We start from the raw sequence: 22,220 nt of genomic DNA, 5'->3' as shown, positions 1-22,220 counted from the left end.
GTACAGCTTATTCCAACTTGGAGAGTTCATGGTTTCATGTACAAGAACTGCACTGAACATAGGGTCAAACACTGCAGGGATCGCTGTCATTGTAACTCAACCCACATTAAGTTCAAGTCCATTGATGTCTGCTACTATTTCAGCATGGTTTGGAAAATATCCAGATATCTCTAAGCATAAAAATTCCCCAAAGACCTCAGCAAATGCTAATACTGGGAAGAATGAGATGTTTACCTGCTATCATTTCCCAACTCTCCATCCTCAGTAGATTCAAAAGATACAAAATCTGTTTGTTAAACTGTTGCTGGTGAAAGGAGACCACTGTGCTCTCTCTCCTGCCTCTGGGATTTTCTCAATTGAATACAGGTAAGAAGCACTAAGATAATTTTTCTCGTGTCACAGCTATGGGTTACTCAAACCAAGATCAGCCTCAGTTCTGTCACAGTAGGTGACAGAGGCACTCTGCATCAGTAGTCTCTGACTTCAGTATCCTTCTTCCAATGGTTGTACAAGGAAGAGCTCCACAAGGCTTTTTTTCTCCTCCCCTAACAGAACAACTTTTCCTTAACTGAATATTTTAGTTCTTAATAGGAACTGGACTGTCAAAGCACAGGAAAGGATACTCAAACCTCTCTATCACAAGGTGCCCCGTGCTGAACTGTAATTAAAATTTATCTTGGCACGTTTTTGCTCTTCCGCTCTCCCAGTTCATTATCTGCAAGCTAAGAAGTGCTGCTGATGTGACCCTTGAGCAACTGGAAGGCTGTAGCACATCTGACTGCTAGAAGCCACCTCCTGCAAACAGCCATTCTGCAGCAAAGACACTGCATTTTGAAGAGATTTTTGAGCCTCATGCTTCAGTGACTCCACTTGGCTGGGAACTAGCAGCCTGTGGCTGGTGCTGCCCTGGCTCCCTGCCCCTCTCTTCTGCACCACAGGGGCACTGCCAACAAGGCTCAGCTCTTACAGGAAGAATCAGACCCTGCCATGCTGCAGTGCTTAAGAGTGGACAGAGGCTTGTTCAGAAACCAGCTTCTCCTCCCATGGATTCACCCCTCTGCAGCATGGGGCTCTGGGGCTCTCTCTTACTACTCTTTTGGTAAAAATTCTGCAGACACCTCAGGTTCAGGTTTTCCAATACCCATGGGACAGCATTCTGCCAATTCAGACATAGACAGCAACTTACACTGGGGCAAAATAGGGACTTTGTGTTCTCCTCATACTGCTTGTCCAATTTCTTGTCCTATTGAAAAACACACAACAAAATAAGAAAGTTATTTCCCTATGGCAAAAACTCCTTTTTCCTGCAAGGACTCAGCACTTTGAGGGGTGTCCTACTTCCCTCCCCCTACTTCCCATTCATTCCAGGAGTGCTTGTGGGCACAGCACCCCTTTGCTCTACCCCACACTGCTGTCAGCAGCACACCACATGATCACTGCCCACTCTGGGTCTTCTCTCAAAATGTGGGCGTCTTTTCTTCACAGGGCTTTAGAAGACTTTGTTTTTAATGATAAAAATACTAAAATTATACTTGGGTAGAACTCAGAAGGCAGAGAAAGAAAATCTGCCTGGGAAAGAATGGGAAAGGCTCCAGGGAATAGTCATGGGAGCACTGGGTCTGCCAGGGCCTGGCAGAGTTTAGCAAGAGTTTTGCCTACTGAAGGAGCAGTAAAAGCCTTACATGTGCTGGATTTCCCCCCAGGGTCTGCTAAAAACTTCCCATAATTTCTCCCACAGCCATCTGCCACTTCACATACAAAGGGTGTTCTCACAGCAAAATCCAACAGAGCAGTCATCTCAAAGACAGCTTACTCACCACACAGTGCACAAGGATGCTGAGAGGAATCCAGAACAGTAAGGAGAAGACAAGCACAGAGCCCACTATATTATCTGCTAGGAACTTCCCTGTGGAACCAAGTTCACATCTGTCAGTTACCCACCAAATACTGTTTCATGAACTCACACATCTATCCCCCCTTCTGCAGCCACTGCTCAGGCAACTGAAGCCTCAGAATTGCTTAGAGAAGCACAGGCTACCTATTTTGAGGTAGGCAAAAATAAAATTACACAATTTTAAAAAAAGGTATCCGGTATGTTAACAGTAACAGGTCTTACTCTGTTCTCTGAAGAGAAATGCTGTGAGGCTGTAATATTGAATATGGGCTGTTTTGGAACAGCCTATACTGCACCAGCCAAGCTGCCCCTCTCACACACTGCGAGTCCATCACCACATTCTGATGTAACAGTCACGTGATGTCTACTTGCCTCCACAAACAAAATATTTGGATGTCAAAGATTAAAAAACTGCCTCTATCCAAGCAGGCTAAATAGCTTTATCAGTTACCTAAGAAACAATTTGTTGTCTCTGAAACTTGGGATTGAAAGCTGCAGCTCAGGTAATTGCACTGTGCAGGGACTGTGTTGCCATGAGCACACACAGTTAGGGCTCAGGACACAGCACCAGCTTAACCACGGGTTTTGTCTGGTGCCAGTAACAGAGTGACACACTGGGGGTGACACCTGGGCTGAGGTGACACCTGCTTGGGTTGCACAGCTGGGATCAAGACCAAGGAAGCCCACTCAGTCACAGGGACTGACTCAGCACAGGCACAGCTTGAGGTGTGTGATCTCTGGTTTTCTTAAATGACAGAGAAAGGAAGTGTTCCCCTCCCTTTCTGTTGACATTTAAATCCCACTGAGAGGCCCACTTTATACCCTGCTGAATCTAGCTGACCTCTAAAGAGACTGACTGTTTTTGCTTTTCTCTAATTGACCTAGTTCCTGCTATTCAGACAAGAAGCTATCATCCTTTCACAAGCCTGGAAGATGCCTAGAAAAAAATGGAGTACAACAATGCAAAACAATCTCCCATCCTTTCAGCTTTAAATGGTGAGATCAGTAGTGTCAAACTTCAGGCAAAAATATACTTTGATATATCATAAGCACAGCTATCCTTGCACATGGTGAATAAATCCAGCCAGCTAACTCCCCCTGAGGCTTTAGAGGTTCATGTCATGAACTCAAAAATCCCCAAAGGATATGGTTATGTATCTTACCAAAAGTATTGATGCTGAGCTGGTCTATGAAATCCCAAAATCGTTCAATCACATCCTGGACTTGCTTCTCACACTTGCCCTACAAAAGTAACAAAATAATCTTATACCACCCAACTATTAAGTACTGCCTTCTTGGAGAGGGAGGTACAATGATAGTAATGAAATGAGAACTACAGACACAGCATGACTTAATCTACATTCTGAATACAGAATTACACTCATGCCCAATAGCAGCAATCCATTTTTACTGCCTTTATTTTTATCAAGCCAGTTTCACTTCAACTGTGGTCTGAATCAGATAATTTTTGTTTGAAATGTGCAAAATTCCCTCCACCTTTGGCCCATGTTAGGGGACATAAAACTGATGTTTCTGGAGAGATTTAAACACTGGAAGCCTCAGTTCCCATTATCCAAAAAGAAGGTTGCAGCTCTCAGGAGCCCAAGGTTACAGACAAACTCACTCCCAGATTTGGCTGTGCCGGTTTAACACAGCAGAACCTTGATCTTCCAGTTCTGCCAGCAAAAGGACTGGGGCATGCCCTCCCAAATTCACTTCTGCTGACACCCAGTTTAGCTCCAGCCACTGGGGTCTGCAGGTGTCCATGCAGCTGTACCATGGAAAAGGCTCTGAATGCCAGCAACCCACCAGTGTCCCTGCCACAGGCTCGCTGCCCCTTTCAGATACTGTTGGCTGGATTTCCATGTGATTGCTCCCTGACCTGAATTATTGGAATAAAAACTGATTGGGCTAACGGAAACAACTGAAAAGGCAAGCGCTGCAAACCCAACCAAGCTTGGGCAGCACTCAGGCCCCTCCTTTGTGCAGAGTGCCAGGCTGCTGAGCTGAGCAGGGTCCCTGGCTGAGCTGTGGGGAGCAGCAGAGGGGGCAATGAGCAGCTCCAGAAGGTAACAGCTTCCCCTTGCATGGGTCTCTGCAGAACTCCAACACCCACAGCCTCCAACACCCTTTAGTATTGACCCCATGAAGAGGTACCTAAAACCCATTAGGCCCTAAAGCCCCGCTCAAGCTTTGGCTTCTCTTCCCCAGCCCAGTCCTCCTCACCAAGGACTCAGACCCCAGCAGCAAGGCAGAGCTGGGCACACTTACATTTGTGTCACAGAAGCCCACAGTGCAAGGCTTGCCCTTGCGCAGGAACAGGAACTGGTCGTTGGCATCCACGTACGGTGTGCACCTGTCCTGCTCGTCCCGGCAGCACACCTTGCAGGAATTATCTGTCTCTGAAATGGAGCAGCAAACTCATTCCTTGGAAGCACACCTGCAACCCACAACCCTGTGTGTCTCCTGGCTGAGCATAGTCCTGACCAGCTGCCCCACAGGGAAAGCAGGGCTAAGCTGCCCAATTTTGGGCACTCTGACAATCAAGCCTAAAACTCAATCACATGCCCTGTGCAACATATTAAGGAGTACAGTGGGACCAAGTTCTCCAAGCTGATACCCTAAAACTGCACGAATGAAGAGGCCAATGAAGAGGTTCCAAGCACATCCAAAAAGACAAATTTAAATATATCTTGGGCTCTGAGACCTCTAGGCACCTATCTCTTCAGCTGTGCCCTCCACCTCAAATGGTGGAGCTCACAGCAGCTCCTTGTGTTGCCCCTGTGAGGTTTTCATCCTACTCCCAGCTGCTTTCCCACATTTAGGGGATAATGGAGAGCAAAGGAGCAGGAAAAATCACTGGCAGAAGTGTATGGCAGGCAGGTTAGCAGGGGAATTAAGATGGGCATTCTATATTCTCAAGGCACTTCAATCTCTCTGAAATCTTTCTTTAACCCCTTGCTGGAGGCCACTACGCCTCTGCCAGACGCCAGATCCAGAGGTTGGTTGGAATCTCCTTACAATCCCTTCTTGTCCATCTGTGGTAGACCTGGAAGGCAGGAGAGTGTCCTCTCCTTTAGGTGGAGTGTCAGAGGCTAAGTCTCATCTTAATGTCTTCAACCCAAACCAGCAGAAGACAGGAGGACATTCACATCCCCTTTTTAAACACAGAACAGCTGACAAAGCCCAACAGTTTAAACTTTTCCAGAAACCACAAACTCAGCCCGCAGTGAAGCCAGCACTCTCTAGGGAGCAGACGTGAAACACAAATTTCAGTCCCAGTCCCATTTCAGTGTCACCCACCGTTGCAGGCACACGAGCGCAGGTTCCTCTCCCTCTCGCAGAAGGGGACGCACTCCCCGTCCTTGCACTTGCCCATGTCCACGCACACGGTGTCATCCGGAGCGTTCCCCGGGGGGGGACACTCGCTGCTGTTCCCTGCAGATGGAAGTCAGCACAGTGGGAGGGCTGTGTTAGAGCAAAGGGCAGAGAACCTAAGTGTGTAGAAGAAAGAAGGAAAATAATGGAAATACAGACTTATCCCAGGAAAACCCCAATAATAGCTTGTTCTTGGCTTTCAGCTGCAGGCTGCCTGCCAGCTGCTCTGAGAGGTAGCAGAAGCTCTGGAGGCTTTCAACAGCTCAGGCATTGTGGCACTGGCAACCAAGCAGTAGGTGCAGACCCTGGAGCCCCCCTTGGCAAAGCACATGCTGACTTGACTCCCTGTCTCCAAGAAAAACTATGAGGAGGAAGTAAACAAGTGGGGAAGTGAAGCAGAGCTGCAGTAATTCCACCTTTTCTATGCAAAATTCATTCTTGTTCCCCCCCAGGGACACATTCTGTTTTGCTTTTTTTTTTTCTTTCTTTTAAGGGAAAGAAACAATTTTTTTTTTAAATCAACCTTTTTTATGTTCTTCTGGGCAATAAATCACAAAGTGACTCTTGAACTACAATGAAACTCATTATAGGAGCATACTGTGATGCTTAACTGGTCTCTAAAATTATATGAACCGGATGACTAAAGGGCACTAGACTGAAAGTGGGTTGAACAGGACACTGAGCCTGAAGCACTTGGCTAGCTGACATACAGGGGACAGAACCACATCCTACCAGTGCAAAAAGACTCTCCTTTGCAAGTGGCATTTATGGCTTCCTGGCATTTCTTTTGTGCACTTTCAAACTGGCAGCCTTTACAGCAAGGACTGTTTCGGTCACTGGGGAAAGATCAAAATGAAAGAAATAAATATTAACCAATTTTTTAAAAATAAGTACAAGTGTGACAAAGTCAGAGAAAAAGGATGTTTAGGAAATAAAAAGCTACTTCTTGGAGACTGACTCATTGATTCAACCCTTGTCCTCTCTGCCCCCTCTCACAACCACCTTTCTACATACATACTCACTCTTCATGTATTGAAGGCCAAATCACATAGAAAGTACAATATATTGAGAGACAAGAGAGGGACCCTTGTATTTATTCAAGGCACTTGGATCAACCTCTTGTAACCTGCTGTGCAACTTAGGACAAGATCTTTCACCCTTTTCTTTCCCAAACATTTCTCCCCCTTCTGTCTGTCCTGAAGGTTTCCTACTTTGGATTCTGCATTGTCTTTACATTCATTTTCTCACCTAATACATGAAGGCCCTTAGTACAAAAACACTCATTAAAATGTGTGGATTTTCTTGCTAAACAACAGAAATTGCACAAGCTCTCTAATGTTCCATAGTGTAGAGCTGAACTATGAAAAAAAAAAAAGATTGCAATGCAGTGTCCAACAAGGCCATGAACATCCCATAAAGCAGCAACAGAAAGAGGAGTCATATAGTGTAGTCACTGTGTTGTCTGCTCAAACACATTTTGCAGCCTTCTGGAATTACCAGTATGCACCAGTGTAAAAAGCTACCTTCCAACACAAACAAAACTTGCATTTGCACAGAAAGCGTGGACAGGAAATTTTTAAATGCTTTTTGATTGCCTAAGTTTGCTTAATAATAATGGTAGTAATAACAATGACAACACAATAGTAATTTGCAAGGCTGTGGTTCTTGACACTTCTCAGGAAAACAAACAGAATGCTATAAAAATTAATGTATGCATACAGAAGCCTTTCATGAAATCTTTCACTGTTGTGAGCTCACTCATTCAGCCTTAAAGCCAGGAAAGGGGCCTGTGACACTGCAGGTGGCTTTAGGAGCTTTTAGCCCAACCCAACCTTCTCTCCTGTGTAAAGAGAAGCTGCAGCTCATTTCCCCTTACCTGCACTTGGCACCCTCTTTCAGTTTGCAGTCTGCAGAGCAGCAGGGATCAGCCAGCTGGTACAAGAGGCCAGGGTCACATTCCTCGCCTTCATCCACTCTGGAGTTCCCACACACTTTGTTGTTGCGCTCTTTGAAGCATTCCTGGGCCTTGACCTCTATGGTCCTATGGATGGATTTTTTGCTGCAGCTTGAGAACATCTAGAGAGTCACAGAGGAAAAACGCAGCACTGAGTGTACCTTTCTGTCAACAACTGGCATCTAAGACAGCCACAGCCTCCCCATATCTCTGAGCCCTGGCATTCCAGAATGCAGTTATTCCCTTTGTACTGCCAGTTGGATACCTTGGAAGAACTTTAAGATGGGCCAGTAACAGCTGGGCCAGTAACAGACACTGCTGCACACTGCAGGGGCTCCCCCACGCAGTCTGGCTCAGAGACAGCTCCAGCTCTCCCACGGCTTCGGCGGCCCCAGGACGGGATGTGAAGCTGCACAGGAGGCACAGACTGCGCTGCCTCTGGGCAGAGGGGCTGGGCACAGGCACAGGGCAAGGCAGACTGCAGGCCAAGCATCCCCTGTTCATCTGGGTTTCATCTGTAGAACAGGCACAACGCCAACCCCACAGTGCCAGGGCAAGCTTCCACCACGGCTGCGGCACCTGGCAGCCCCTCTCCAACAGCAGCTATGGAGCACTCCAACACTGTGTGGTACTGAAGGTGCTGGATTTGACTCTTGCTGGGACTTACCTGTAGCAACATATGGCCACAGCTAATTACAAACAACTAATTAAAATGCACCTTGACATGCTATGAACTCCAGTGAAACCCAGATTACATAGATGAGCTGTGTACAGGAACCCAACTGCAGGCAAATGTTTTCTTATGACTAATCCATTACATTCTGGTGGTTTCAAACTACAGGAATCATTAACTAAATAGATTTGCCATGCAAAGGGTCACTGACCATAGCAGAAACTTTTGTGTTGATGCAAAACTAAACAACCATACCTTGTTGTTTTCATGATCCCCGCTGACAGCAATAGGATACATGACATATTTCCCACCCTGGTCTTCAGTGGGGGCACACTCTGGCAGACTGTCAGGATCATGCTCTGCTCCAAAGTTATGTCCAAGTTCATGTGTTGTAACCAGGTCAGCCTCCTTTTTTGAACATAAAAAAAACAATGTTGGAAAAAATTAGTCTGACCAGTAAAGGACAGAAGATCCCAGCTACTTCTAGGCCGACAGCAATACTAAAATACACCAAGATGATAGGGAATTGCCTGTGAACATTTTTCTGGAGAAACTAAGGTAAATAAAATTGTGGTCCTTTTCAAAGTTAAGTTCAAGGACTAGATTTGAACATTAAATCACTGTTAAAAGCAAAATACTATCCTAGAATACCAATTCAAGCTTGTTTTCAAGGCAATGCAGATGCTTAAATATGAAAATTTGCTTCTATGTAGCTGGAAGGCATAAAAAGTTCAAACAAAACCCAATCCAAACAAACAACAGCTGCTACAATTAGTCAATCTCTTGTTTAACAGATCTTGCCATTAGAATTGTTTCTTCTAAATGGATGACGACATTAGGAGTGCTGAATAAACTCCACTACTGCATGATTTCTAGGAAAGACACCTACAATTGTGGCCCAACAGGGATGGATTTCCAACATCATTTATGTGAGACACGCCTGCCTGTGCTGAGGATCCCAAACCGGCTCTGCTCGCTGCGCACCTCCCACGGCACCTTCCCCAGCAGATGGTGTCACGCTCACAAGGTGACAACCACAAATTAAACTCACACAGAAATAAAGATAACCACAAGGAGACTGGGCAGTTCTGGAGAGGAGCTGTCACTGCAGCTGCTGTGTGGGCACAGGAAGGACCAAGAGCTGCCATGAGCTGCCCCAGTGCATGACTAAGCATGGCCAGTGTGGGAGCCAGAGACAGGAGAGCTGCCTGGGCGTCCCTCCTGGGCTTCACTGTGCTTCATTTGGAGAAGAGTTTTAAGGAAGTTGTTTTGGTTTTGGTTTTTTTAGACCAAAGTGGAAACCATGCAGCACTTTCCCTGTGAAATCAATGTGAACCATCATCCCAAGCCCTAAGCCTGCCACTGGGAAGACAGAAAACTAAACCTCCTTTGTAATCTAAGGCAGAACTCCGGTCTGGAGATTGAACAAATGCAAATAGCATGGCAACAGCTATTGCTAGAGCTCTCTGTCAACATCCCTCTAACACAAAGCTTTACTGTCTTTTTTCCCTATCATCTTGACAGTTTCTGTGCCAAGTTTTAGCCCACACATCAATTATAAATTCCTATTATTATAATCATGCTACAGAAAAGCACAGCTGAGAAGCCAGCAGAAGTCAGCAAAAGTAAAATATGCCCAACTTCAAAGATTTAATAGAGGCAGACATAGGCACCGCTCTGGTGTCTTTACAAGTGAGACAATGTTCATATTTTTGTGCATTTACTATCTCATAAAGTATGGAAAAAATCCAGGAAGCATAAAATTACATTAAGCTTAGTATTAACACTAATAAGCTCTGTCTACTATACTGTTCTCTGCTCTAGTTACTCAGGACACACAAAAATCGGGTGGAGGAATTTCATTAAAAGGCTCAAACTAAACCTCCTACTTTGTCTGCTTGCTCTGTTTGAGGGTTTGTTTTGTTAAGAGTTTTGTTGTTTGTCTGGGGATTTTTTGTTAAAACAAAACACATTTAAATTCATCTTCAGACATCAAAAGCCTGTTTATATCTAGGAAGCTACAGCTCCTATGAGACACTAGCTGTTTCTGTTTCACAGTGAGTTCAACAGACAGTTCCATTCAGTCCTGTCTCCCCTTGTGAGCTACAACAAAAAAGATGATTTCTGTTTTATGATCTATATCCTTGTCCTCAGAGATCTCACTGAAATGGAAAGCCAGCAGCTCTTTTCTGAGAGAGCACAGGAGTTTGTCACAATCCCATGGCACACATTCACCAGCACACGCATATGAGCAGGATACTCTTCTACCTTTGTGAGGATGGTCTTCCCATAGTTCTTGGTGCTGGTCAAGCCACTGTTCAGATAGATATCCTTCTTTACAATTTGACTGTAATAAGCTGAAAGAGTGAGAAATAAACAAATTAAAATTGAGAATCATTTTTCTTGAGTTTCAGGGTACTTTTGGGAAGAGAGGGATACTTGTCTGGGGAAATGAACAGCTTTACAGCTTTATTGTTCTCACAGGCTCACTAGTGAGACCCTGCCAATTTTTGGAGCTGGGAATCTTTCAAGCACAGTTCCAACAGCTCATGTATTGCAGTAAAGGCAAAAACAGCAGAAATTTCCAAGACAACATCATCTGCCATTCCAGAACCCCTACAGGATGTGCCCACACAAAGCAGCCCTTAGAACAGGGTTTTTTCTATACAGCCTGCTCACACCAGATAGCTTAGCGACTTTGTTTAGTGACTTTTATCCTTCCCCCTTTTTCCAGCTCCAGCCAAAAAACCCAGTCATCCCTTCTATGTAAAAAACCAGCTCCTAGAGTGTGTGCAAATAACACAACATACTCCATGAAAGTTTTAGAGAAGAATTAAACATGAAAAACAAAAACTAGCTTCCAACCCAGAACTGGGAGAGAAGAAGAAGAAGAAGCCTTGCCTTTAGGACAAATGCCACCATGGCTGTTAGGTCTGGGAGAGCCAACATAAGCCAGTCCAAGCGTTCCCATGTCAAAATCTTGGTATGTGAAGAGATGAGCAAGGCACACGTGAGCTGCTTTCTCTGCAATATCAAAGCTAAATTGCTTAAAAAAAAAAGTCAAATTCCTGTTAGCTTACAGTACTTGTTGGAAGTCCACAGATAATAATATTTATTTAATGTGCCAGACAAGTACCTCCTAGATCTGGTTAAGTCAGAAAACAGCAGCTGTTTAGCAGTCCTGCAGAGCTGCAGGAAATTAAACTAATGCCCAAGTACACTGTACACATTCATTTACATAACTTGTCTATTCATTTTCCCTTTCCACAGGGAGGACAAAGCCAAGTACAATAACTTGATGAAGGTCACAAGGCAGTCAGTCTCAGGGCCAGACATATCAGGACTGCCTGACTCAGACCACATTAATAAGACTAATTGATGTCTGCTCTGTAATTATGCAAGGGAGCTCTTTACCAAGGGCTACAGGGCACAGCAGCTGGTTTGACTTTGTGTGACATCTACACATCATGCAGAGGGAGCAGAGGACTTTCACCCATTACTACAGAGCAGCCATATGAATGAGCAATTTTCTGTTAAGGGCCACAATTTTTCAAGGGTTACAACCTACCTCTAGCAGCATTTTCACATCCCAGGCATCTTTCTTATCATCTGGGTAACTTCTTGCCATATTATAATGTTTTTCTCCAGGTTTTACATTATTTGGCTCATTGTGGATAATAATCTACATGTCAAAAAGGGCAACAACAATGAACAGGAATTTTTGTCAATTTTATAGCTACAGAAAAGGTTTCAATGTAATTTTAAATATCTTAATAGATCTGTAAGGAGAAAAATTCAGACTCAGCATGATTCTATTATTAACTTTCCAGCCTCTGCTAGTTAAATACACTAACTAAATCATAACTACATTGTAAGTAACCCTTTTACAGGATAACATCAGAAGTTTCCACTGTAAAATTCTGCTTTGAGATGCCTTTTACTTTTAGAAAAACCCCAGACAAATAAAACCAGTATAAATAACCCCAAATAATTTCAGAGCTCTAGGTAATCAAAATCTATGTTAAAGGACTGCCACTTTCCCAGTAATCCAGAATCAGCTCATCATGTTCTCCACCCCCTCCCTACCCAAGTAATGCTTCTTCTTTATGCCTGCAGATCTTTTCCCAGCAAAGGGGCAGCTGGCTTGTACCATGAGTCTCCATGTCCCATATCACAGCTCTTGCAGTATGCTGAGCTGATGGACTCCTGTTTTTAATGCTGTTTTCCAGATTTCTGTGCACTTCAAGACACCATCACAGAAACTGAAGTCACAACATTCCCCGTGTCCATATACAAGCCTAGCATGTTGTCTAAGGGAGTCATTAAAGCTCTTCAGGCAAGATTGTTTTCATCTGGGTTTGAGGTCCACTCAGACTTTGAAAGCCAAGCAGTAGCAATAGGTATATGAGATAAATGCATGAGTATGTCTGAATGAAACAAAATTTGCTCATATTCAGGTGAAAAATGCACTTTTGAATCAGTAATAAATATGGAAAAATTCTCCCTGAAAATTCACATCTCAAACACTGCAAGGAACTGAAAATGGGCATCATGTCAGATCATTAACATTGGCAAGATGCAATTTGAGAGTGCTCCTGGCTGGGGTTAATAATGTAGGATTTTATTACTTTAGCTCTAACCCAGACAAAATAATCAGAAGCACTGCTGTTTAAAGCATGTTCCTTTAAGTTGGAAGCCCTCTGCAGAGTGCAGTGAATACCTGCTCTATCTGTATGCCGTACCCATTGAAGGTTCCATCGTCCCAGGAAGTGTTTCGGTAGATGTCATCTACTCTGTCTATCAGCTCAATCTGTGTGGAAGAGAAAACAAGTTACCCAAGTGAGCTTCCATGGAGCAAAAAACTGCTACATACTTACCTAGAAACAGCCACTTGACTTAAAATTGAACCTCGTGAAAGGCAACAAGACAAACGCCCTGGATCCAAGTACTGTTGGTTTTGGATCAGTATTATCCAATATACTTGAAAATTTTCCATAATAAAAAAGTAGCACAAACTTTTCCATTTATTACTTTTGTTTGTGTAGTGGAATAGCAATAGTATTAAGAACAAGACATTTTAAGAAACACTTTGTTCAAACACTAATTTTCCAGATTTCTTTGAGGGGAAGGGCAGAGGAGGGAGCTGCTTTTACTGCTTTGTATCAGCATAGAGCTTAACTAGTTTAACTGACCCCCCAGGCTTGCTTCCCTCACCCAGCCAAAAACCTATTATTTTCCTCATTATGGTTCAAGCACAAAGTTCCAGAAAGTCTCTTGTCAGTGCTCACAATCAATACCTCCCTTTTCAAGCTGTTCTCTTAAAAAACACCTTCTACTAAATATAAACCACCAAACTTGCTGAGAAGGAGAAGTGACATTCAGAACCACTCAGTAATAGTTTATGCTTTAGTTTTCCAATCACTGTGCTGTTAATAGTACCCGTCTACCCAGGAAACACAACAGGGGTCAGCCTCAGCACATGTCAGATGCTGAGATAAGAGCACTTCTGCAAACACACCAAATGAGGCCCCCTCACCTGGAGAATGTAAAAGCATTTCTGGGGACAGAAAGGTCAAAACGCCAGCAAAAGTGGAACAGAGTGATTAGCATTTCAAGGAGTAAAGCTCAGAAAGAGACTTTAGATGAACAACAGACCTCCAAACCTGTTTTCATTTGTTTTGTCTCCACTCCCCAAACCCCCATACTCTCCCCTTCTGCTTAAAGGGAGAAGGGCCTTGTTCTAGTCCACAAAAACCTGTCAGGTAGACAAGCCCAGTGTTTCAGCTGGGTCATTCAGTAACTGGTACACACGATGGAGCCCTGCTTCCCTGAGGATGGCTGAACACCTGCCTGCTGACGAGAAGCAGTAAATTAACTCCCTTGTTTGGCTTTGCTGCTGTGAACAGCTTTTGCTATTAAACTGTTTCTATCTCAACCTACAAGTTATGTCACCTTTACCCTTCTGATTCTCTCCCCATTCCATCTGGGAGGGGAGAGCAAGTGGCTGCCTGAGGCTGAGCAGCCTGCTGAGGTTAATCCACACCACCAGTGTACAACCAAACAAGTGGTTTATTGGGCCTGCTTCTAATTTATTGTTCTGGACAGAGAATCCTGAAAGAATCTGGAAAAGAAGATCTATATGAGTTGCTTTAACTTCTCATTAAACATGCTAGAACTTTAAAAATGCTCAGATCATTTGCAGTGGATTTCAAAACCCAGGAGACTCTAGAGCTCTGACTGAGAAAAGAGAAGTTCCTGGGCAGAAAATGGCATATCTAACAGAAGTGTATGACAGGAAGGAATTTGTTTTTAAGTGAAATTTGAAGACTACTGAACTACATTAGTTTCATTGTAGAATATTTTTAAAGCACGATCTAGCATTTTCCCAGGTAAAAGCCATGTGTACAAAAGCAATATAAGCTGTATGGTGTTACCTACCAAGTAGTTGATAGTGGTGCTCTCTTCCCCACGGCCCATGTACTTGAAGAAACGATGGTCTGCCACTACCAACATCTTGCACGTGTTTTTGGAGTTCTCTGGAACGGCTCTTTTCTTCCGATGGGTGCTTTCTAAAGTAAATATTTAAAAAAAACCACTCAATACTACTACCACTGCTGAGTCTACTGTCCTTATTCAAGACCTAAATTTGAGCGTGGATGGGCTCCTGGGAGGAGAATGGTGATGTTTAGTTTTAGTTTGGGGCTTTTTTTTTTTAATAGCTATTCTTTGTCTTCCTAACAGTCCTCAAACTTACTGCAAGGAAAAGAATGCACAGCAGTGAAACTGAGTTATTCATCAGATTTACCTATAGAGCTTTTAAGGTCATCACCACAGCCTCAACACCTCTCCTCCTCCTGTTCCTAGCCATTATCCCAGCTTTTGCTGACACAGCAAAGAACAGAGGAAAGCGGGACCAAAAACTCTCAAAACCCCATCATAGCTCAAGATGGATTCCTTGAGCGACCATAGAGGCCAAACAGGTCCTGCTGCACAGTGCACAGAAGTACAAAGTTGTTTAAAGAGGCATGAGGAGCGCTGCTTCCCCTCTCCATGCCCACAGTGAATTCAAAGAGCTAATTTGTTTCAAAGATGCTGCTCTCCTACATAACGGACACTCACCTTCATTTTGTTTCCTGTCTTCCAGTCCTTTTGGCAGCAGTTCATCCTCACTCAGCTTTAAATAACCACATACTTTGGGGGACTGCAACCTTGAGAAATCTTTGATATCTTCAGATCTGTAGACCAGCAGTCTTTCATCTTCCACATCATCTACAAATCTCCACAGTGGCTGACAGCACAAGGAGAAGTTAGGAACACAATGAACCCAAAGTCTAGATAAGTAAAAAACTTTATGTATGCATCATTGTATCTCCACAGTTTTCTGGCTACACACACAAATTAACAAATGCACTTTACCCACAGGAACAAATCTACCGATAAAATGACATCCCCAAGAAAGCCAACAGAAGTCAACTCTCTTATGCTACCCGGGAATCCAAAAGTCTGAGAGCATCTTAACAAAGTAGTGGCAGCTACCTGATAAAGCCATAGGAGAGAATTTTTCTTCTCCTCAGAATCTGAGCAAGCTGAAGAGGCTTCTCAGGTTCCTCTCTGCTCCCCTCTGTAAGAGCATGGAGCCAGAAGGATATCTTTAACTGCTAACCAATGCACTGACCAGAAGCACAGGAGGAGGCAGGTAACAGAGAGCCTTTAAGCACACAGCAGAATGTGGGCTCTTCGATGATCAAAAAACCAAAGACCATGAAATCTCAAGGAAAGACACCAATTCCCATAGCAGATGCATACAAATAATCTTTTTAATTTACTGACAAGTTCTATTTTTATCTGAATGTTTATGCTAAAGCAACACCACCAAATATGAGACAGGGTGAGTTCTTTGGCCAGAGCCAAGCAGTACAGACTGCCTGCACCTACAGCATAGTGCACCTGGCTCTGGGTCTCCTCTGGCCCTGAGGCAGGGCTCTTCCAGCTTCAGCCAGCCATCATGTAGCACACTGTGCTTTCACTTCACAGCAAAAAGGTCACAGAATGTGAAGGCTGTGCCACGTCAGCAGCCACGTGTCTGCAGCACAGAACTGAAGGTTTCACACACTAAGGCATGGTGTGAGGGCAGCAGTGGTTTACACAACGGCCCACAGCCTTTCCAAACCATCCACAACTACCCTGAAAACAAAAGCAGGAAATGGCAGAGCAGCTTTGTCCATGCTGCCTTTGGGGAACAGACTCAGACCAGCTCCCTCTGTGACTGCAATCATCGCACCCAGGGCTGGTAGTGGCCAAAGCTGACCTGGGGACAGCATCAGCAAGGCAGCAGGGCAGAGGCTGCACACACTGCCTGCCCCCAGCTGTATATTGCCTTTCCCCCCTCACAAGCTGCCTGCCCCCCTGCAGAGACACAGCCAGCCAGGAACAGGGGGGTGGCTGCACAGAGGAACAAGCACACCCACAACTGCTCTGGAGCACAAACACAAAAATGCTTTACATCACAAGCAAACAGATACTGTATGTTCTCAATGTAAAACACAAGTACAGTGATTTGGGCATTTTGATCACATTTTTATACTTTAACATGACTAGATTTCTCAGGTTTACCCATAATTCTGTGTATCTTTGGGTTTGGAGACAATTACAATATCCATATAACACTCAGCCATAATTACTGTTATTCAGCCATTCAAATACTGCTTGTGTCTGGGAATATACTGCACTGAATATCTCATTATGACAGTCTTTAATTATATACTTGTTGAATTTTTTTTAACCAAGAGTTCAAAATAACAAAAGCAAGTAAAATGGTGAAAAACAAGGGAGTAGGGAAAAATAACCAATTTTCAGACAAAATATCAGATTTTTAATGAAGCTCTAAGAATGGGAAAACTTCCAAGATGTAACAAAGCCAGTTTTAAAAAGCTTCACAGATGTAGACTCTGTTTAGACTGCCACAGTTTGTTAGAGGTCATGATCACCACTAACTTCTGACATGATCCATTTCTGTTTCTGAAACCCCTTCCTGTTTAAAATATACCTTCTCCCTGATGTACCTAAAGCATGCAACTGTCAGAGAATGTTACTCACTAATAAAAGTCAACACTTGCAAGCCAAATTGGTTTCTTATTTCTCTCCCGCCTCACCCCAAAACAAACACTACCACCAAATCTAGTTTGAGCTACAGAAGTGTCAACATAACTAACAAGGCAGAGGAACACCCAGAGGAAAAGAAGGTGATTGTCTGGATACAGTTTTCCATCACAGCAAAGCATACCTCGATATTGTATTCTTCTCCATCAGTATTGATTCGCACCGTAAAATCTTCATCCCCAATATGTGCCACAACCTTGGAATTATGCTCTCCTTTAACATAAGCATGGAAGCATTAAATTAATTCAGCTGTTTGCATGTGCTCCTGCACAGACACTGTTTGTTGGGAGTTTCTAATTGTTTCTAAACTTCATGACAAATTACCTTTCTCAGTCTCTGTACTGTTCCATTTAAAGAAAAAAATGAAATTAATCAGCACTTCTCCCAAGTCTTAACTTCCCAATAGTCACAGTCAACGAGACTCAGACTTAACAAAAAATTTTGCAGAAAGTGTTGAGATAGCTCTGGGGATTAGTAATGGGGGACACAATATTACTGCCAACAAAAGCAGTGTGCATCTAACTACTATCAGACAGCAATTTCACGGCGTCAGCCTGCATTCCAGTGGGAAAGTCTCACCACATCACAAAGGCAACAAAGAAATCAAAACAACTTAGCAGAAGCATTAGTACTGCATGAAAGTGGAGCATGGCATCTTTCTTTACAGAGAAGTAATCTATAAAGAACTATCTTTAAGTCTTTTAATTGAACAGTCTAGGCATTACTGCATCACCTCTACCTTGGCTTTGTGTTCTGGGGCAAGGAACATTCAAGTCCTACATTCCAGCTGGAATTAAAACTACCATCAGCATTTAAAAAAAATAATAATTTGCAAGCTGCTGCTTAAGTAAATTATACCTTTCTGTCCTGCCAAACTCAACACAAGAGTCCTGTCTTAGGAGCTTGACGCAATACACCCCACCACCCACCAAACCTAAAAAATCCCCAAACACACCACAAAAACAAAACCAGAAAACCCAAGAGGATAAGAATTACGTTTCTTTCTTCATCCTAACCACATCTGATGAAAATGAGGGAAATACACCATTTACTCTGCCCAAGAGACCCGAGCAAAGCTGTGGTTTCTCAGCACTGCCCCATAGTCTCTTCATACTGACCAACGACATGTCCGGTGAAAAAGTCTCGCCATTGAACACGATACTCCTTTTCCTTGCCTTCACCATCCACAATTAATGCTTGAAATTTTTCTGAAAAGTGTTCAGCAGTTGCAGTTAAGTATAATTTAAAGTGCCTGTAAAAGAATTTACTTACATTAATTTTTAAGCAGAGTATACGCATAACAGATACATTCAATCTCCATTTTACTGAGGGTCCAAAAGAAGTTAAAAAGCATTAATTCTGATAAGCAGGCTACAAAAACATATACTGTGTAACTGATAACTGTAAATATTTTAGAGACACAGATGTTTAATTTAAAAAAAGTTAAAAATATAACCCCCCAAATCGAAAATAGTCAGTTTGCCCATGATGTGCCTTCTCCATTTGCAGTTAAGCAAAACCAGTTACTGGTCACTATTAAAAGAAAAAAAGAATCAGACCAAGAAATTTCTCCATCTATTTGAAAATAAATTATCTTGAAGTTCTTACTTTCTGACATAATACAGGCAGAAGACCATAAACAGAAATCTAAACTCCCTACATTTTTCTACATTTTTAAAAATATATTGTCACAAAAACTGAAAACTATCCCAAGAAGTATCCCTTTTCTAGAAGAAGCCTCGTGGGCTCTTGGTTTATGTGGGCTTTGGGTCAAAGATTTTTGGCATGCTCCTCTGCAATTATTCTGTAATCGTCATTGGCAACCTCACCCTAAAGCCAGTGTGCATGAGGCAGTGCAAAACAGGGACAGTCAGACATCTGATCCCATTAACCTTTCATAGCTGCCCCTCCAAACTCAAAAAAAATGCCCTTTCAAACATTCTGAGATTCAACAATTATGCATTACTTGCAGGACAGTTGAAGATGACACAGGGGAAGGCACATGAATACACAGAGGACAAGATGTCAGACAAACAAAAATGAATCTACATTTGTTAATACAAAGTGTTATTCTGACCCTGCTCCCCATTTCAGATTCAGTTTCAGCACTAAAATACCTGCAAGGCATTTTTCTGACTCACAGAATAAAATCTCTGCAATCTTCATGCCTGCTCCCTTCTACTTCTCCTCCCCCTTTCACCTGAGCTTTTATTTCCCATCTTATAACAAAAACCAAAACCAAACCAAACAACCAAAGGATGAAATACAGTAAATCTATTGGGCAGCAAACCACCCACAATTCCCAAACCAAAGGCTGAAATTTTCAAGCACCAGAGGACAGACAAGAAGTACTGACAACATTGCCAGATGAGGTATAAGTGAGATTCAACACTATCAGTGGGAGTAATCTACACGAAACTAAACATAAAAATAAAGCAAAAGAAATCCTAAATTACTGTCACTTCAGCCATCAGAGAAATACAACAGAACTTACTTTCCCCTTTCCTCTGAGCCTCTCTGAAGTCATATAACCATGCAGATCACTAACCTAGAAGAACTGGCCAGTGATGACAGAAAACAAGACAACAATTTCTGGGTTTGAAACTGCACATTACTCATCAGAAACTGAAGGAAAATATTATGCTATTTCATCACTGATGATTTAATTACCTTTGCAGGGCTGAAAAACTTAAGAGCCTCTCTACGTGTGCCTCAGGCTGGAGGTCCCTCTTCTTCAGTGAGTGCTGCTGGATGCTAGACAGGGAGAGGATGTCGTAGTCTGAAAGCATGGACTCAACTGTGTCTGAAAGACCAACAAGGAAAGCTTTAGTTTCAAAAGACTTTCTTTCCAAATGCACACATAAAAAAGAGCAAACCAGAGACTCCCATTTTAACAGCAAGATCACAGTTTGCTCTAATTTTAGGATAACTACTGTACATTTCTGTAATGGCCTATTTTGTGTACACAAGTAGAAATCATAGTGAGACAAGACAATCTGAGAGAGACAGAGTTTGCTTCACTTTTTCTACAACTTCTGAGCAACCAACTCATCATTTTTATTGCCACAACAATGCAGATCTAAGCCCTCCCTGGCTGCCCCACGTTCTACATGGGGAAAATGTCCCCATTTCTCTGGGGTGAATTACTCTCCTCACCTGCTGGTCCCCACGTGAGTCTGAGGATGAAAATAGTTCAACCTAGCAGACTTAAATGAAGTTAATTGCAGACTGGACTGTATTGGGCCTTTCTGCCCATGAGTAGCCAGAAAACAGGTATCTGGATAGCACAATCAACCAGAAATAACTAACAAGACTACTCAGGTGAGATACCCTGGTTTCCCAATACCTTACCATCATGCAAAACTCCTTTTCCTACTCAGAACACAAAAACTTGTTCAGAGAAAGGAGACCAAGTGCCTGAATTCCTATGGGAGCAGTACACAAATTACAAATTCAGGTCAATATTCTGCAGATGTTTTCACCATTAACAAGTGCAGGATAGCTGTAAACAGTGCTTTGCTCTTGCTGATAAAGCCTCCTGCTACTTTGTAAGGCATTTCTTCATCCAAACACCCATCCACACTCTTGCTTCTCTGGAGCACCCACCACCCAGAGAGACACCCAACAACCACCCTGGCTGCCACTAGCACTGATAGATTCAGTTGCTATTTACAGCCTTAACCACAGGTTCTTATTCCCACGTTGCCATTTTCCTTCTCAGCCAGAGGTGTTCACTCTTCACTGCACTAAATGAGGATTCAGATGTGCTTTCCAAGAGACAGAAGTGCTCACCCAGACATTCTTTTTTAAAAAAAATTCCTGTTTCCTTCCCCTCCATTTCCAACTATGCTTCTAAACCAGACCTGATAGCTACCAAAGATGTTTTCTGTTAAGGAAGAAGGCATTCCTTCAGAGTCCCTAGCTAGTGGGGTCACTAGCTTACCCCACTCACCAAAGGCATCTCATGTGTTTTATTGGCCTTTAAAGTAAGCAGCACCACTAATAAGCTGTTTTACTAACTATTGTGCAACAAACCAAGATTGCCAACTTGAAATCTAGACTCTTATAGCTCTTGAAATAATATGGGTTTTTTAAACCTGACACTCAGTACCATAATTTATCCCCAAATCCATGCCTCCAAAGCCCAGGAAAGCTTTAAGAACGCATGCACTGATGAGGGCAAGGGAAGCACCTTGACTTTCCTTTTGCAAGGGGGTGGGTGGGTGGGGAGAATTAATCAGCAGTGTACAGCCACAGGTGTGCTTGTGTACACTGAAGTGAGGAAGGCACAGAAGCAAAGATGACCCTCACAGCCCTCCTGGCCCTGCACCAGACCCACTCACAGAGCGAGGCATGGGTGACACAGCTCCTTTCTTGGGCAGCAGACAGCACTGAGCAGTGGTTCCCAGGCTTCTCCCTCCCCGGGCCTTGAGCAACACAGGAAGGGCAGTGCAGTTGCAATTCCCTGATTCCTGTTTACAACCCTCAGGTCGAGAGCACCTGCACATGATTACCATGTGTTTCGGGTTATATGCAAAGACAAGTTTCTATCACCGTGTTTTCTAGTGTGGGGATTTTCCCCACACGTGCCCCACTGCTGCATGTCAGGCAGGGCCTTCATTTTAAGTTGCCAAATGCTGCAGAGCTGATTCACTAGAGCCATGCAGTGAGTAAATGCCTAACTTCCCCCTACAAACAGCTCTTTTTTTTGTTAAAAAGTCTGTTCTAATTATTGTTTTTTATCTGGCGTCTGCCCTCATCCAGAACCACCTAGGAAGGGGTAGGAACAGGCAAGGAAATCAATTCTGGGGAAAAAAAAAACTCATTAAACTGCTTAGTTCTGAATTCTTTTAATCAAACTTGAGATTCTGTCACTACACTCAGGCTAGAGCTGACCCCTCAATTAAAGTGAATGTTGATACACAGGATATCCAACACTGGTTTATGATACAGACCAAGCGTGCGGGACACGGGGCATGAAACAAGAGGCGTGGTACCACTGCCATGCTGTTCAGGGACTTGCCAAGCACAAGGTCTGCCCGAGAGGCACAACCCCAGCTACAAAACATTACTGTCCTTTTCCACCTCTGCCTTTGAAGTACAGACCAGAACCAAGAGAAAGCCATGCCAAAAAGCAGGACGCAGTTGCCACTATGGCCAGA

At 43.4% G+C, this 22,220-nt stretch overlaps 1 protein-coding gene across 1 annotated transcript in view; it reads right to left on the bottom strand.

Moving 5' to 3' along the window:
* The window catches only part of ADAM17 (ADAM metallopeptidase domain 17), a 22,676-nt gene extending 2,264 nt beyond the window's left edge, over positions 1 to 20,412 (bottom strand). Inside the window, 18 exon segments of the mRNA XM_005420297.3 lie at positions 1,187 to 1,243; positions 1,818 to 1,906; positions 3,058 to 3,136; positions 4,166 to 4,296; positions 5,198 to 5,332; positions 6,005 to 6,108; positions 7,149 to 7,348; positions 8,155 to 8,307; positions 10,168 to 10,256; positions 10,801 to 10,945; positions 11,468 to 11,581; positions 12,620 to 12,709; positions 14,338 to 14,468; positions 15,019 to 15,187; positions 17,183 to 17,271; positions 18,177 to 18,310; positions 19,729 to 19,902; positions 20,405 to 20,412. Coding sequence (XP_005420354.2) covers positions 1,187 to 1,243; positions 1,818 to 1,906; positions 3,058 to 3,136; positions 4,166 to 4,296; positions 5,198 to 5,332; positions 6,005 to 6,108; positions 7,149 to 7,348; positions 8,155 to 8,307; positions 10,168 to 10,256; positions 10,801 to 10,945; positions 11,468 to 11,581; positions 12,620 to 12,709; positions 14,338 to 14,468; positions 15,019 to 15,187; positions 17,183 to 17,271; positions 18,177 to 18,310; positions 19,729 to 19,902; positions 20,405 to 20,412 — 2,091 coding nt within the window.
* Between the last annotated feature and the right edge of the window lie 1,808 nt (positions 20,413 to 22,220).

This window comes from Geospiza fortis, unplaced genomic scaffold (genome assembly GCF_000277835.1).
Source record: "Geospiza fortis unplaced genomic scaffold, GeoFor_1.0 scaffold81, whole genome shotgun sequence".
NCBI lineage: Eukaryota > Metazoa > Chordata > Aves > Passeriformes > Thraupidae > Geospiza > Geospiza fortis.
The sequence above is the reverse complement of the archived record's forward strand: the minus strand, read 5'-3'. Positions and strand labels throughout refer to the sequence as shown.